We start from the raw sequence: 18,008 nt of genomic DNA, 5'->3' as shown, positions 1-18,008 counted from the left end.
TTATCAGAATACAGAATACATTACCAGCTCTGTGTATTCCAAAATTGAAAAAAGTGAGGGAGCTCCGCACTCCAGCAGTACTACACCCATGGGTAAGGGTTAACCATAAACAACTTGACGGTTGAAGGTTCAAACAGAACCAATTTAAACGAGTATCTAGCACTGGGATTGAACCTGCTATCCTTTCAGCCGAGGTGCGCGGTTTAAACCCTTCCTCTATCCCCTTCCACTACACCATAGCAAGCTGCGAGCCAACAAGATGATAATATGTGCTCAGGTTGCCCATAGTGGACGGTATTGAAGGCATTTCCCGACGTTCTGGGGACCTGGACAAACATCAAATATTTGGTGTGATGTAGTTGCAGGGACCTGTTGCACAGCTGCATCTCTTTACCAGCCCTCCCTCCTTCCTGTTTTACATGGTAAATAGCCATTAGCAACCTGCCTTTTAACAACGGTTCCTGCCAATGAACCATGCCACAATGTTCTGCTTCTAATGACCGTATAACCACAACAGAAAACAGACAGGAGTAGTTTGTTTACTCTATTTCCTACTCCTTTGAAACACACGCACACACAAAGCCTTCTCTCACTCATTCACAAAGCCTAGACACGCACAGATATTGGAGGGTGTGCGATAACAGCGAAAGAGAGCTCTGGGAATGATCAAGCCATGATATAGGACTCTAATTACTGCAACATACCCAGCTAGCACATTTGGTTCCTTGGAAGTTGAGTGAATTTTCCCATTGGTTCTCTAAACAAAGCCATAGGTTTCCTGACTAGGCCTTCTGAGAACAGAAGTGAACATTTCACCTGTTCTGGGAACGTACATTTTTAGGTTGAAGGGAGTTTGAGAACGTTTTACTATGGTTCCCTGAAAGTTTTGCCGGGAGGTTTTATTAACGTTCTAGGAACGCAAATGATATGTTATTTGAAGGTAATTAAAGAACGTTCTGAGAACATGTTACAATGAGACGTTTAATAACACTGCTAGCTTAGTTTGGGTGAACTGTTTTGAACTCCAAGCAGAGATAGAAATTCATTTGCTTAGGCATTAATCATGCAAACATACATGTTTTATTGTGGCATGGCATCAGTGAAATTCAAATCTATGATCTTCTGTTGTCTATCCATGGAATTAGCCCACTGTGCCACCAGGATGGAGCTAGCATGCCATGTTTTCTTTAACTCAAACAAAGCTGTTCATTTTAGTCTATTCAAACAGACCCCATTTCGAAGGAAACTAGCACTCATTAAGATCAGGTGTGGTCATTTGGTGGGCGCGGCCAAAACACCAGAACATACTTAACATGTACACTGAGTATACATTAAGAACACCTTCTCTTTCCATGACATTGACTGACCAGGTGAATCCAGGTGAAAGCTATGATCCTTTATTAATGTCACTGGTTAAATCTACTTCAATCAGTGTAGGTGAAGGGGAGGAGACCGGTTAAAGAAGTATTGTGTCATTCAGAGGGTGAATGGGAAAGACAACATCTTGAAGTGCCTTTGAACGGGGTATGGTAGTAGGTGCCAGGCGCATTGGTTTGTGTCAAGAACTGAAACACTGCTGAGTTTTTCACACTCACCCGTTTCCCATATGTATGAAGAATGGTCCACCACCCAAAGGACATCCAGCCAACTTGACACAACTGTGGGAAGCATTGGAGTCAACATGGGCCTGCATCCCTGTGGAATGCTTTCGACACCTTGGAGAGTCCATGCCCCAACGAATTGAGACTGTTCTGAGGCCAAAAGGGGGGTGCAACTCAATTCCTAATGTTTGATATACTGAGTGTATATGTTTTTAACTCTTAGAAGGAACATAAACATATTTTTCACACAGTCGGTGTGCGGATTTAAACCAGCCACCTTTTGGTTACTGACCCAATGATTTTAACTGCTAGGCTACCTTAAGCCCACGCAGGATAGAGAGAGCAAGCTAGTAGTTTAATATTGTCCTTCACACTCCACAGGAGCTGGGAAGAGAGGCCGCAGGGAAGTGAGACAACAGGCAGGTAGGTAGAAAGACCTAGTAGTAGTATTTTCCATTTGGGTAATTGCTCTGTCAAAGGGACGCAGCAGTAGCAGGAAGGGCAGCAGCCATGTAGGTAGAGAGACTTTGCTAGTTGTAATTTCGTTGGGATGGACGGTTGTTCTTTCTGTCTTACCTGAAGACGGGTCTGTGGAGAAGCTTCCTCTTGATCGTGACATACTCTTCCATTTAAAGTGTGAGTCCAGACTGGGTTGGGGATAGGAGCAGGGAGCTCTGTATGAGGCTGGGCTGTCTCCAGCTGCTCCTCTCCTTGCGTTGCACTGTGCTGCTCTGAGACTGAGACGACTAGTCCTGCCTGGTCCCTGCTAGTCCCCCTAGTTCCTGGTCCTGCCCCTCTCACTGCTCTCCCTCTATCTGCTCTCTCTCTCTCCCTCTCTCTGCTCTCTATCTCTGACAGCTCAGTAACAAAGGTCAGAGGCCACATCACAGTGTTGCTTTTCTACTCTCAGACTGAGAGAGCCAGGGGAGCAGAGGAGCCTGGAATGACGCGGAAACACACACGCACGCACACACAGGAACACAAACACACACATTGTCTTTATCTCTGCGGGCCACTCACCCTCTGGACTCAAACCTGTGTCTGTGAGTGTGTGTGATCTACAGAACAGTTTCCCTGAAAGGAGAGATTTGAACCCCGCAGCATCCCCAATATCACTCAACTTCGTCACACACAGAACGTTTTGGAGACTGCTGCCTCAACTTCAAGCTGTCCCGCAAATGTTTGGGATAGAGGCTGGTCAGAAGGGCTGGCTGAACGTCAAAACATGGTCATTAAATCACAATCTGGCTTTTATTCTGTCGGAATTATGTGTGGATGGTGCAATGCAAAGCAAAGCGCCTCACTTCTGGTAAAGGGTGTGTCTGTGTGTTTGTGTATGTGTGTGTGTGCGAGTGTGTGTGTGCGTAGGGGGAGGGGGACCACAGAGCGCCGGGGGCCTGGCCCTGCGATTGTTTAATCAACAGAAGATTGGGTTGTTTAACTTATGTGAAGCTGAAGCACGCTCTCTCCCCAGCCCAACTGGAGGAAACTTATGATAAACATCACCAACATCGTGAATGAGTCCCAAATGGCCCCCTATTCCCTATGGTCCCGGGTCAAAAACTTGTGCATTATATAGGTGCATTATATAGGTCATTTGCAGAGTAGCAGAGGGCCATTCTTTCTGGAGCTGGAAACAAACTAAAACTCTGTCCTTCTGATGGAAGACATTCCACACACACACACACACACACACAAATTTGGGTTTTGGGTGAAAAGCAAGAACAGTCCAGGAAGTCTTGCTTGACAAATGCACTGTTGTGCACAACATGAGACATTTTGTAAGTTCTAACTTGTCCATGTGACACAGCAAATATTGATTGAGTGTGCTATTTGGACTGTATTCAAAATTAGTTTTCCAAACAATTTAGGACATTCAGGAGAATCAACACCACTACAGCATGTCTGTAACCAACGCATATTTTGTTAACAACTCATCAATCAGTAAATCCACTCTATTTTCCATTCATAAAGATTTGTTCTAATGAGTGGATGCGCTTTGGTGTAGGCCTAAGTTTTAGCTAAAGTTTCAACCCCTGTTGCGTGTCCTGATGGACCCCATTACTTGATTAATCAGAAAATAGCATAACTTGGGAAAATTCTCAATCAACAACATATCATCAATGTATAACAACAAACAATATCTAATCAAGCACTTCCAAGTCATTTTCCTGTCAGCTTACAGCAAACATGTCATGAAAGCAGGAGGAAAAGAAAAGATGTTTAAAAGAATGACTCACAGCTGTAATCGCTGCGAAAGTATTCAGACCCCTTCACTTTTTCAATATTTTGTTACGTTACAGCCTGATTCTAAAATGGATTAAATACAATGCTTTCCACATCAATCTACACACAATAGCCCATAATGACAAAGTGAAAACAGAAATACTTATTTACATAAGTATTCAGACCCTTTGCTATGAGACTAGAAATTGAGCTCAGGTGCATTCTGTTTCCATTGATCATCCTTGAGATGTTTCTACAACTTGATTGGAGTCCACCTGTGATAAATTAAATTGATTGGACATGATTTGGAAAAGCCCACACCTGTCTATATACGGTCCCACAGTTGACAGTGCATGTCAGAGCAAAAACCAAGATATGAGGTCAAAGGATTTGTCCGTAGATCCCTGAGACAGGATTGTGTTGAGGCACAGATCTGGGGAACGGTACCAAAACATTTCTGCAGCATTGCAGGTCCCTAAGAACACAGTGGCCTCCATCATTCTTAAATGGAAGAAGTTTGGAACCACCAAGACTCTTCCTAGAGCTGGCCGCCTGGCCAAACTGAGCAATCAGGGGAGAAGGGCGTTGGTCAGGGAGGTGACCAAGAACCCGATGGTCGCTCTGACAGAGCTCTAGAGTTCCTCTGTGGAGATGGGAGAACCTTCCAGAAGGACAACCATCTCTGCAGCACTCCACCAATCAGGCCTTTATGGTAGAGTGGCCAGACAGAAGCCACTCCTCAGTAAAAGGCACCTAAAGACTCTCAAACCATGAGAAATAATATTCTGATTCTGATGAAGTCTTTGGCCTGAATGCCAAGCGGCACATCTGGAGGAAACCTGGCACCATCCCTACGGTGAAGCGTGGTGGTGGCAGCATCATGCTGTGGGGACGTTCTTCAGCGGCAGGGACTGTGAGACTAGTCAAGATGGAGGGAAAGATGAAGGACCTCAGACTGGGGAGAAGGTTCACCTTCCAACAAGACAATGCCCCTAAGCACACAGCCAAGACAACGCAGGAGTGGCTTCGGGACAAGTCTCTGAATGTCCTTGAGTGGCTCAGCCAGAGCCCAGACTTGAACCCGATTGAACATCTCTGGAGAGACCTGAAAATAGCTTTGTAGCAATGCTCCCCATCCAACCTGACAGAGCTTGAGAGGATCTGCAGAGAAGAATAGAAGAAACTCCCCAAATGCAGGTGTGCCAAGCTTGTAGTGTCCTACCCAAGAAGACTCGAGGCTGTAACCGCTGCCAAAGGTGCTTCAACAAAGTACTGACTAAAGGGTCTGAATACTTATGTAAATGTGATAATAATACTTATGTACAGTGAGGGGAAAAGTATTTGATCCCCTGCTGATTTTATACGTTTGCCCACTTACAAAGAAATGATCTGTCTATCATTTTAATGGAAGCAACAAGAAAATCCAGGAAAACGCACGTCAAAAATGTTATAAATTGATTTGCATTTTAATGAGGGAAATAAGTATTTGACCCCCTTTCAATCAGAAAGATTTCTGGCTCCCAGGTGTCTTTTATACAGGTAACGAGCTGAGATTAGGAGCACACTCTTAAAGGGAGTGCTCCTAATCTCCGTTTGTTACCTGTAAAAAAGACACCTGTCCACAGAAGAAATCAATCAATCAGATTCCAAACTCTCCACCATGGCCAAGACCAATGAGCTCTCCAATGATGTCAGGGACAAGATTGTAGACCTACACAAGGCTGGAATGGGCTACAAGACCATCGCCAAGCAGATGGTGAGAAGGTGACAACAAATGGAAGAAACACAAAATAACTGTCAATCTTCCTCGGCCTGGGGCTCCATGCAAGATCTCACCTCGTGGAGTTGCAATGATCATGAGAACGGTAAGGAATCAGGCCAGAACTACACGGGGGGATCTTCTCAATGATCTCAAGGCAGCTTGTTTCTTCCAAAATGAGGAAGAATTCTGAGGTTTGGCACTGGGAGTTGCAATTGGAAATCAGTCTGTGGGTGCGAGAGGAAGAGGAGCTAATTTTAGCTAATTTTACTTTTCTATTGAACATACTTCTTTCTGTATTAAATAGTATAGTTTATTTACATTTTAGGGTACCTGAGGATTAAGTAGAAACGTAGTTTGACTTGTTTTAACAAAGTTTAGTGGAAGCTTTTTAGATTCCTTTGTCTGCATGTTGAACGAGTGGATTACTGAAATCGATGGCGCCAACTAAACAGACCTTTTGGGGTATAAAGAAGGATTTTATCTAACACAACGACCATTCATGTTGTAGCTGGGACCCTTGGGATTGCAAACAGAGGAAGATTTTCAAAAAGTAAGTGATTATTTTTTCTCTATTTGTGATTTTATGAAGCCTGTGGAGCAGGGCCATACCCTGAATAAACAGGGAGGTAGAGGGGTTTAGGCAGGTTTTTAATTGGACCAGGACCAGCTGGCAGAGGACGGGAGAGGAGGAGAGAGCCCTGGGTGGTGTTATAGAGTAATAGGTAGAGGGATTTTATTTCATGATTAACAACTCATGGTGTGATTGTGGTTGGAGTAACATACAGGAACCCCCTGCGACGGCTCTCAAGGAACTACACAATGTGCAAACTAGAAACCGCATATCCTGAGGCAACATTTATTGTAGCTGGAGACTTTAATAAAGGAGGAATCTGAGGAAAACGCTTCCAGAATTCTATCAACACATCTCCTGTGCTACACGTGCATCAAGGACTCTGGATCATTGCTACTCTCCCTTCCGGGATGGCTACAAGGCCCTCCCCCACCCTCCCTTCGGCAAATCAGATCACTCCTCCATTCTGCTCCTCCCCACCTATAGACAGAAACTTAAGCAGGAAGCACCTGTGGTAAGGACTGTTCAATGTTGGTTTGACAAATCAGAATCTATGCTTCAGGATTTTTTTGTTCAATGTTCTGGGTCACCTCTAAGAATAGTACTGATGTATACACTGACTCAGTGACTGGGTTAGTCAGGGGGTGCATAGAGGATGTTGTTCCCTCTGTGAAGATTCAAACTTATCCAAACCAAAAACCGTGGATAGATGGCAACACCATAGTGCTCAGCCTTCAACACCATAGTGCCCATCAAGCTCATCAGTAAGCTCAGTGCCCTGGGTCTGAACCCCTCCCTGTGCAACTGGGTCATGAACTTCTGAAGGGCCAACTCCAAGTGCTGAAGGTAGGCAACAACACCTCCGCCACGCTGATCCTCAACACTGGGGCCCCACAGGGTGTGTGCTCAGTCCCCTCCTGTACTCACAGTTCACCCATGACAGTGTGGCGATGCACGTCTCCAACTCAGTCATCAAGTTTGCTGACGACACAACAGTTCTAGGACTGATGATCAACAACAACAAGACAGCCTACATGGAGGAGGTGAGAGGCCTGGTGGAATGGTGCCAGGAAAATAACCTCTACCTCAACATTAACAAAACAAAAGAAGCTGATTGTGGACTACAGGAGACAACAGAGAGAGCACGCCCCCATCCACATCAACGGGACACAGGGTAGAAGGTGAAAAGCTTTAAGTTCCTCTGCGTGCACATCACTGATGAATTGAAGAAATATGTCTTGGCCCCTAAGATCCTCACAAACGTCTACATAATCACCATTGAGAGCATCCTATCGGGCTTTATCACCTCCTGGTACAGCAATTTCACCATCCGTAACCGCAGGGCTCGCCAGAGGGTGGTGCGGTCAGCCCAACACATCGTCCTCAAGGACATCTACAGCACCCGGTGTCACACGAAGGCCAAGAAGATAATCAAGGACCTCAGCCTCCCAGCCTGTTCATCCCGCTGTCATTTAGAAGGTGGAGACAGTACATGTGCATCAAAGCTAGGACCGAGAAACTGATGAACTGCTTCTATTTCCAGGCCATCAGACTGTTAAATCGTCACTACTAGCCGGCCTCCGCCCAGTACCCTGCCCTGAACCTTAGTCACAGTTACTAGCCGGCTACCACCCGGTACTCAGGGCCCCTTCTTCGGGATCGGTGTCCCTTCCACGAAACGGTTGAGCTAACGTTGGCTAATGCGATTAGCATGAGGTTATAAGTAACAAGAACATTTCCCAGAACATAGACATTTCTGATATTGGCAGAAAGCTTACATTCTTGTTAATCTAACTGCACAGTACAATTTACAGTTGCTATTACAGTGAAAGAATACCATGCTATTGTTTGAGGAGAGTGCACCATTTTGAACATGAAAACAAATTAGGCACATTTGGGCAGTCTTGATTACAACAGTTGCAGAGTTTAATGGCTGTGATAGGAGGAATCTGAGGATGGATCAACAACATTGTAGTTACTCCACAAAACTAACCTACAGTTGAAGTTGGAAGTTTACATGAAACTTAGGTTGTAGTCATTAAAACTCGTTTTTCAACCACTCCCCAAATTTCTTGTTAACAAACTATAGTTTTGGCAAGTCGGTTAGGACATCTACTTTGTGCAAGGCACAAGTCCTTTTTCCAACAATTGTTTACAGACAGATTATTTCACTTATAATTCACTGCATCACAATTCTAGTGAGTCAGAAGTTTACATACACTAAGTTGACTGTGCCTTTAAACAACTTGGAAAATTCCAGAACATTATGTCATGGCTTTAGAAGCTTCTGATAGGCTAATTGACATCATTTGAGTCAATTGGAGGTGTAACTGTGGATGAATTTCAAGGTTACCTTCAAATTCAGTGCCTCATTGCGTGACATCATGGGAAAATCAAAATAAATCAGCCAAGACCTCAGAAATATTATTGTAGACCTCCACAAGTCTGGTTCATCCTTGGGAGCAATTTTCAAACGCCACGTTCATCTGTTCAAACAATAGCACGCAAGTATAAACACCATGGGACCACGCAGCCGTCAGGAGATGTGTTCCGTCTCTAGAGATGAACGTACTTTGGTGCGAAAAGTGCAAATCAATCCCAGAACAACAGCAAAGGACCTTGTGAAGATGCTGTAGGAAACAGGTACAAAAGTATTTATATCCACCGTCAAACGAGTCCAATATCGCTACTCAGCAAGGAAGAAACCACTGCTCCAAAACCGCCATAAAAAAGCCAGACTACGGTTTACAACTGCACATGGGTCGTACGTTTTGGAGAAATGTCCTCTGGTCTGATGAAATAAAAATAGAACTGCTTGGCCATAATGACCATCGTTATGTTTGAAGGAAAAAGGGGGATGGCTTACAAGCCGAAGAACACCATCCCAACCGTGAAGCACAGGGGTGGCAGAATCATGTTGTGGGAGTGCTTTGCTGCAGGAGGGACTAGTCCACTTCACAAAATAGATTGCATCATGAGACAGGAAAATTGTGTGGATATATTGAAGCAACATCTCAAGACATCAGTCAGGAAGTTAAAGCTTGGTTGCAAATGGGTCTTCCAAATGGACAATGACCCCAAGCATACTTCCAAAGTTGTGACAAAATGGCTTAAGGACAACAAAGTCAAGGTATTGGAGTGCCCATCACAAAGCCAAGGTATTGGAGTGGCCATCACACTGACCTCAATCCTATAGAAAATGTGTGGGCAGAACTGAAAAAGCGTGTGCGAGCAAGGAGGCCTACAAACCTGACTCAGTTACACCAGTTCTGTCAGGAGGAATGGATAAAAATTCACTAAACTTATTGTGGGAAGCTTGTGGAAGGCTAACCAAAACATTTGACCGATGTTAAACAATTTAAAGGCAATGCTACCAAATATTAATTGAGTGTATGTAAACTTCTGACCCACTTGGAATGTGATGAAAGAAATAAAATCTGAAAGATATAATTCTCTCTACTATTATTCTGACATTTCACATTCTTAAATAAAGTGGTGATCCTAACTGACCTAAGACAGGTCATTTTTACTAGGATGAAATGTCAGGAATTGAGAAAAACTGAGTTTAAATGTATTTGGCTAAGATGTATGTTAACTTCCGACATCAACTGTAAATGACAGAGTGAAAAGAAGGAAGCCTGTACAGAATAAAAAAAATTCCAAAACATGCATCCTGTTTGCAGTAAGACACTAAAGTGAAATTGTCAATAAAAGTGGCAAAGAAATTGAATTTATGTCCTGATTAGAAAGCGTTATGTTTGGAGCAAATCCAACACAACACATCACTGAGTAACACTCTTCATATTTTCAAGCACGGTGGTGGCGTCATCATGTTATTGGTATGCTTGTACTCGACAAGGACTAGGGAGTTTTTTAGGATAAAAATAAACTGTTCCGTCCGCTTTCCAAAAGACACTGGGAGACAAATTCACCTTTCAGCAGGATAATAACTTAAAACACAAGGCCAAATATACACTGGAGTTGCTTACCGAGATGACATTGAATGTTCCTGAGTGGCCTAGTTACAGTTTTGACCTACAGTACCAGTCAAAGGTTTGGACACACCTACTCTTTCAATGTTTTTTCTTTATTTTGACTATTTTCTACATTGTAGAAATCACTAAATACATCAAAACTATGAAATAACACATGGAATCGTGTAGTAACCAAAAAAGTGTTAAACATATCCAAATGTATTTTACATTTGAGATTCTTCAAAGTAGCCACCGTTTGCCTTGATGACAGCTTTGCACACTATCGGCATTCTCTCAGCCAGCTTCATGAGGTAGTCACCTAGAATGCATTTCAATTAACAGGTGTGCCTTGTTAAAAGTTAATGTGTGAAATGTCTTTCCTTCTTGTGATGTCTTCACTATTATTCTACAATGTAGAAAATAGTACAAATAAAGAAAAACCCTTGAATGAGTAGGTGTGTCCAAACTTTTGACTATGCCAAGACTTGAAAATGGCTGTCTAACAATTACATTTATTTTCCGGACTCTGACATTGCTTGTTCTGATATTTTTTTAACAATTTTTTTGTATTTTTTAAAAACTTTTTGGATTATGTGTGTATTGTTTTGTATTGCTAGGTATTACTGCCCTGTTGGAGCTAGAAACACAAGCATTTCGCTGCACCTGCGATTACATCTGCAAATCTGTGTACGTGACCAATAAACATTGATTTAATTATGATTTAATTTTAAAGAGATTAGTATTTTTGGATAGAGGTGTGTTAAGGCATTCAATTGCTTCCCAGCCGAAACAGTTCAGTAGAGTTCGTGCATATATTATGAAGACATTGTGTTTGTTTTGGACTTTTGGATTTTTTGGGGCTGTTCGGGCACACAAATTATACACCAGTTTGTCGGTGATTGGTCAACAGTAGGATTCTTTAATAAAATATTTGCTGTCATTGAACAAGAGACGACTAATTTTCATGCAAAAAAATTCATTTTCATTAGTTGTAAATGTAAAATTGCACGACTAAGATCCCCTCGGCAAAAACTTCAAAATTAATGACAGATTTATCTTAGATTCATTCTGACTATTTTGAGGAAGTGCATTTTTTTTAAATTTAACTTGGCAAGTCAGTTAAGAACAAATTCTTATTTACAATGACGGCCTACCCCGGCCAAACGCGGACAACGCTGGGCCAATTGTACATATGGGACTCCCACAGCCAGATGTGATACAGATGTGATACAGCCTGGATTCAAACCAGGGTCTGTAGTGACATCTTTTGCATTGAGATGCAGTGCCTTAGACCACTGCACCACTCAGGAGCCCTGGCTATGGCGTCTCAAAATGTACAAACAGTACTATTGTGCTTTTTGATCATTTTTCAAGCGAAGATCTTTTAAGGGAGTATGCGAGTACAGTTTTTTGGTTCGCCTAGCCAACTTCGGGGTAGCCGCCAGCCGAACTGAAGAAGGCTGACGCCTTTACTGGTGGTGAATCCCTAGCTCTACTGAATGAATGGCCATGAAGGTGTCCCAAGACCTCTGTCTTTCTGGCTGTTAGTTTTCACCTATCTCTCTGGCTCTCTCTGATCCCGTCTGTCTCTTGCACTCTTTCTTTCTAAATCCCCCATCCCCATTTCTCTCTCCCTTCCCTCCTCCCTTTCTTCTCTCATCCCTACATAGAGTTAGCTGTGCCACGTGTGTAAGTTATGTGTCAGACAGTGGTGGGTTAAGGCTGAGGGTGAGCATCCTGCCCTAAATAACTTGGCCTACTTCTGCACTGCACTCAGCTCAGGGGCTGTGTGTGTGTGTGTTGGTGTGTGTTGGTGTGTGTGTGTGTGTGTGTGTGTGTGTGTGTGTGTGAGAAAGTTGCTTTGGATAAAAGCAAAAATATATTATTATTGCTGATTTTAGCAACCCAGAACGATGTAGAATTTCAGTGACTGGTCAGTGTAGGGCCTGAGCCAGCCCAATATTGGTGTTGGCTGTGGTGCATGGAATACAGGGCTATATTTGGATGCCATATAATTGCTTTACCATGTTTTTTTCCATACTTTTTTTCATAAGTGCAAAACATATCTTTTTTGGCTTGTTTGAGGATCCAAACAAATCCCAAGTTTCAACTTTCTTGATATTGTTTGAAAACCTGGAGATGACCTTTTCCAGCAAATGGAGAGGGGGAGGAAAGCCATTTACTATGATCTGATGTTGTGAGTGAGAAAGAGAGAGAGAGAGTGAGAGAGTGAGAGAGTGAGAGAGTGAGAGAGTGAGAGAGTGAGAGAGTGAGAGAGAGAGAGAGAGAGAGAGAGAGAGAGAGAGAGAGAGAAAGAAAAAAAAAATCAGTCTGATGCTGATTCAGATCTGCAATAAATGACAGCAAATTGGCTGTATGTGAAATGCATGAATCATGACAGACTAATGCAAAAATAACATGGAGATTAGTCCAGTTCAATATTCCAAAGGAGACTCTGATACCAGATGGCCAGAGCCGTGATGTACTGCACAGTATGTTACTAAGAAAGGAAAGATACTTGGGGGTCAACCATACTGTAGGCAAGCCTTAAACTAGACCAAAGAACTGACATATTAATGAGGACTCATCCAGAACCAAATCTTATGTGTGTGCTACGTTTCATCTGCTACAAGAGACTGAGGACTCTGAGGCACAATCATGTGCTAGTGCATTAACTAGGCCTACTCCTAACTATGTGTCAAGTGTAGCTGAATTATTCCTAACTATGTGTCTAGTATAGCTGAATTATTACTAACTATGTGTCTAGTATAGCTGAATTATTACTAACTATGTGTCTCGTGTAGCTGAATTATTACTAACTGTGTCTAGTATAGCTGAATTATTACTAACTATGTGTCTAGTATAGCTGAATTATTACTAACTATGTGTCTAGTATAGCTGAATTATTACTAACTATGTGTCTCGTGTAGCTGAATTATGAATAACTATGTGTCTAGTATAGCTGAATTATTACTAACTATGTGTCTCGTGTAGCTGAATTATTACTAACTATGTGTCTAGTATAGCTGAATTATGAATAACTATGTGTCTAGTATAGCTGAATTATGAATAACTATGTGTCTAGTATAGCTGAATTATTACTAACTATGTGTCTAGTATAGCTGAATTATTACTAACTATGTGTCTAGTATAGCTGAATTATGAATAACTATGTGTCTAGTATAGCTGAATTATGAATAAATATGTGTCTAGTATAGCTGAATTATTACTAACTATGTGTCTCGTGTAGCTGAATTATTACTAACTATGTGTCTAGTGTAGCTGTCAAACTGTGTGTGTGTGTGTGTGTGTGTGTGTGTGTGTGTGTACAACAGCTTGTAATGTCTTTCCTCCCGGTGTCAGACAGACAGACAGACAGACAGACAGACAGACAGACAGACAGACAGACAGACAGACAGACAGACAGACAGACAGACAGACAGACAGACAGACAGACAGACAGCACATAGTCAGTGCAGAGCAGGTTGCTTGTCTTCTATTTTATGACTGTTAACTTCCTGGGAAATTCCTAGTGAGAGTATTCCTGTAAGTGCCTGGCAGACCTCGGTTCAAATACTATTACAAATATTTCAGATACTTAAACTGTTTGCTCTATCCTGCCTGGAATGCCAGATGGGCACAGTTTGTTATTTTAGGACTATTCTATCGGTTCATTAAGTCAGGCAACCTCAATTGAGCTGAAATACAGTATTTGAAATTATTTCAAATAGTATTTGAACCCAGGCTTGGTGGCTGGTCTGGTCATGGTCTCATTGCCCTGACAGGAGTGGAAGGAAACAGTTCACTACTCTGTAGCTCTGAATTTAGCTCTTACCGTATTTCAATCTGTGACATGGAAAAAAAGCGGAACCCCATTCGGCTGTTAGCATGTGATTGTGATTGCCCTGTTAGCCCTGTGGGGCTATAGGGAAGGCTTGGCAGTATGCTGAGTGGATTGTTTAGTCTTGTACTTGCTGTATACATACACACATCCTGTAATTCCTGGGATTCAGTGTTTGTTAGTGATGAACAATTCATATAGTGAACCTCTCATCCTTTCTGGGGCTCTCATCCTGAAACCCTGCATTCATTCACAGCACTGTGCGTCATCCTCAAGCCGTGGCCCCAGACAGTGATACATATGTGCTGCTGTAGCAACAATGAAATGGAATGATTTGTCTCTCTATAACCTACTATAACGAAAGTGTTGATGCTAAGATATATATACATTCACTAGGGATGCCTTTTCAGCTATTAGTACATGCTGAATGATATGAAAGAACTGATAAAATGGCTGATAAAAGACCAACAGGTGTCCAATGAACTGTTTAGATAGAGAGATGAAATACTATACAACAAGTTGGACAAATGTCAATGGACAGGTAATAAGCTGAACAGATAGCCTAGCTATTTCAAAAATATGAAACCTAATCTTGATGTTTGGTTGTTTGCCGAAATCATTAGAGGGAGCCTGAGGTACTGTACGTGAGACATATTGAATGTGGGGAATTGGTAACTGCATTGCTAACACTTTCATTATATGTCAGAATTGGTTGTAAGGAAACCTGGCGCTGCAGGGTCTAATCAAGAGGAGAGAGAGGAGCAGACAGGCAGTTCTGTTGAGAATACACAGTCAACATCAAGGGATTCTAATAGAAAAAGGAATGACAAGAGAGCAACATGGAATTCCACAAAAGCCAGGACAGAATATTCACTGCTGGTTGTATCTTAGTCTAAGATATTGTTCAGACATTCTTGTAGTTATGGCTAAACAAGTGTCCTCTACATCCCCCTATGTGGAAAGGTCGCTAGTGACCTAATGTTTATGGACCGAGAATGACCTATTTTCAGTGGTGTGGCAAACTGCCAACACATATTGTATGTATATTTGATCAGATGCCAAGGTGTTCAAAGACATGCCCTCTATCAGAAACCAATTAAACATTATAGCAATGAAGGCCACATTCCTGAATAGAATGGCTACACATCACAATGATTGGCTGCTCATTAAGAGCTGCCTATCATTGGCAAGTGTGACAATGAAGAAAAAAAAACAGAGAGAACAAAACAGCTAGTTGCCAGGAAACACCACAGCACAGTGGATCAATCAACCATTCTGCTGCTAGGTCAGGGACAGAGACTTACTGAACATACATGTACATATGTACACAATAGAAGGTTACAGCTCGATTGGAGTCACAGCACACGCAAGTACACACACACACACACACACACACACACACACACACACACACACACACACACACACACACACACACACACACACACACACACACAACAAGGGTTTGGATTTGGGTGGATAGGGTTCAAGGAGTTTTAAATGTTTCATTTTACCCTTATTTTACCAGGTAAGTTGACTGAGAACACATTCTCATTTACAGCAATTCCCCAGAATTCCCAGAATAGTTACAGAGGAGAGGAAAGGGGATGAATGAGCCAATGGGAGCTGGCGATGAACAGGCGGCCATGATTGTACAGTACGGGGGTCAGATTGGGAATTAGCCAGGACACCGGGGTTAACACCCCTACTCTTACAATAAGTGCCATGGGATATTTAGTGACCACAGAGAGTCAGGAAGACAGAAAGACAGAGCCACTGAGCATACATGCACACTACAGAATAGATGAGATGGAGATGCTTCAGGGACAGGGTTCTCTGCGCACAACAGAAGCATTGGAGTCAGAGACGTACCGTAGTTACTGAGCATGACACAAGGTATAGATGGAGAGGAGAGGAGTCAAAGCCAGGGATACTAAAAGGAAAAGTAGTTTATTGCCATATACCCTATCCACAATCTGCATGTGCTATGAATTTTATCTTTATTTACTAGGCAAGTCAGTTAAGAACACATTTTTATTTTCAATGACGGCTTAGGAACAGTGGGTTAACTGCCTTGTTCAGAGGCAGAACGACAGATTTGTACCTTGTCAGCTCAGGGATTCAATCTTGCAACCTTTTGGTTACTAGTCCAACGCTCTAACCACTAGGCTACGCTGCCGCCCAGTATGAATACATTATCTCTTCATGCTTTTTACTGACAGTTGACTGTCAGAGGCACAGCTTGATTTATATGCTGGATCAAAAGCTTTTACACCCTTGGAAATAAAATGAAGGAACAGTGGCTAAAATAGTGTTGGATATGACAATATGTTAGAGAGGGCTTGAGTGTAAGCATTTGGCCAAGTGTAACTATTGCTTTTACACTGAATGCTTTTAGAAAGGGTTCAGAGATGCAGACTTGACAGAAAGTATAGCTAGAGTGAAATCAGAGTCAGGGATACTTTACTAAAGGATATTTATACTAAAGAATAAGTACTTAGCAGTGGTGGAAAAAGTACACAATTGTCATACGTAAAAGTGAAAGTCATCCAGGAAAATACTACTTGAGAAAATACTAGTTGAGTAAAAGTTTAAAAGGTATTTGGTTTTACATATACTTATGTATCAAAAGTAAATGTAATTGCAAAAATATACTTAAGTATCAAAAAGAAAAGTATCAATCATTTCAAATTGATTAAATTAAGCAAACCAGACAGCACAATTATTATTATTATATATTTCTTTACGGATAGCCAGGGACACACTACAACACGCAGACATCATTTACAAATGATGCTTTTGTGTTTAATGAGTACGCCAACTCAGAGGCAGTAGGGATGCCCAAGGATGTTCTCTTGATAAGTGCGTGAATTGGGCCATTTTCCTGTTCTGCGAAGCATCCAAAATGTAACGAGTACCTTTGAGTGTGAGGGAAAATCTATGGAGTAAAACGTACATTATTTCTTTTAGGAATGTAGTGAAGTAAAAGTTGTCAAAAATATAATTAGTTCAGTAAAGTACAGATACCTAAAAAAAACTATTTAAGTAATACATAAGCACTTTGCACACTGGTACTTAGTAGAGTTGTAGGATCTTCAGTTGACCTATATTGATTCAGCTGCATTAGTTCTACAGCTGCACCATCGAGAGCACTGGTTGCATCACTGCCTGGTATGGCAACTGCTCGGCCTCCGACCGCAAAGCACTACAGAGGGTAGTGCGTACGGCCCAGTACATCACCGGGGCCAGGCTTCCCGACATCCAGGACCTCTATATTAGGCGGTGTCAGAGCAAGGGCCTACAAATTCACTTTTGTATTCGGCGCATGTGACAAATAACATTTGATTTGGTTATTGTCACTGCCAACAAATCCTGCAGCAACCTGATTTGAACGTTTAGTCCATAATTTTGCTTGATCGGTGGTTTGGCTATTAGCTGGCCAAAAGTAGGCTACATGAAAAGTGCAATACTCTTAATATAACTGTGTGTTTAGTGTAGGGCTGGGCGATATGGAAAATAAATGATCACAATATCTATATATTTTTTCATTCGATAACGATAATTATCCCAATATTAGTCAAATAATGTTTAAAAGGTGCATATCTGCTTCAAACTCAAGAATGCCTGAACAAACCGTGGTTAGAGCGTTGTGCCAGTAACCGAAAGGTTGCTAGATCAAATCCCTGAGCTGACAAGGTAGAAATCTGTCATTCTACCCCTGAACAAGGCAGTTAACCCACTGTTCCCTGATAGGCTGTCATTGTTAAGTTGTTCTTAACTGACCTGCCTAGTTAAATAAAGGTAACATTTTTTATTTATTATGTGATCTACACTTAAAATTATACTTGAAGGAAAATTGTTCGTTGGAAGCTGCCCCTTCTCCATGGCTATCACTGCCACTGTTTTCACCTACATTACTACCACTGTTTTCACCTACATCACTACCACTGTTTTCACCTACATCATTACCACTGTTTTCACCTACATCACTACCACTGTTTTCACCTACATCACTACCACTGTTTTCACCTAC

The 18,008-nt window shown here is 42.1% G+C and overlaps 1 protein-coding gene across 3 annotated transcripts in view; it reads right to left on the bottom strand.

Annotated features, from left to right (window-relative positions):
• Positions 1–18,008, bottom strand: part of pde1a (phosphodiesterase 1A, calmodulin-dependent) — a 77,511-nt gene that overhangs the window by 41,670 nt on the left and 17,833 nt on the right. Inside the window, exon 1 of one of the 3 annotated variants that reach the window (XM_036959122.1) lies at positions 2,178–2,404. The exons of the other annotated variants lie outside the window; for them this stretch is intronic. Coding sequence (XP_036815017.1) covers positions 2,178–2,230 — 53 coding nt within the window. The 5' untranslated portion in view covers positions 2,231–2,404. Of the gene's footprint in view, positions 1–2,177; positions 2,405–18,008 lie in introns of those variants that run through there. 3 annotated transcript variants of the gene reach the window in all.

The sequence above is a fragment of the Oncorhynchus mykiss genome, chromosome 22 (genome assembly GCF_013265735.2).
Source record: "Oncorhynchus mykiss isolate Arlee chromosome 22, USDA_OmykA_1.1, whole genome shotgun sequence".
NCBI classification, from domain to species: domain Eukaryota; kingdom Metazoa; phylum Chordata; class Actinopteri; order Salmoniformes; family Salmonidae; genus Oncorhynchus; species Oncorhynchus mykiss.
Note: the sequence above shows the minus strand (reverse complement) of the source record. Positions and strands in the feature narration are given on the sequence as shown.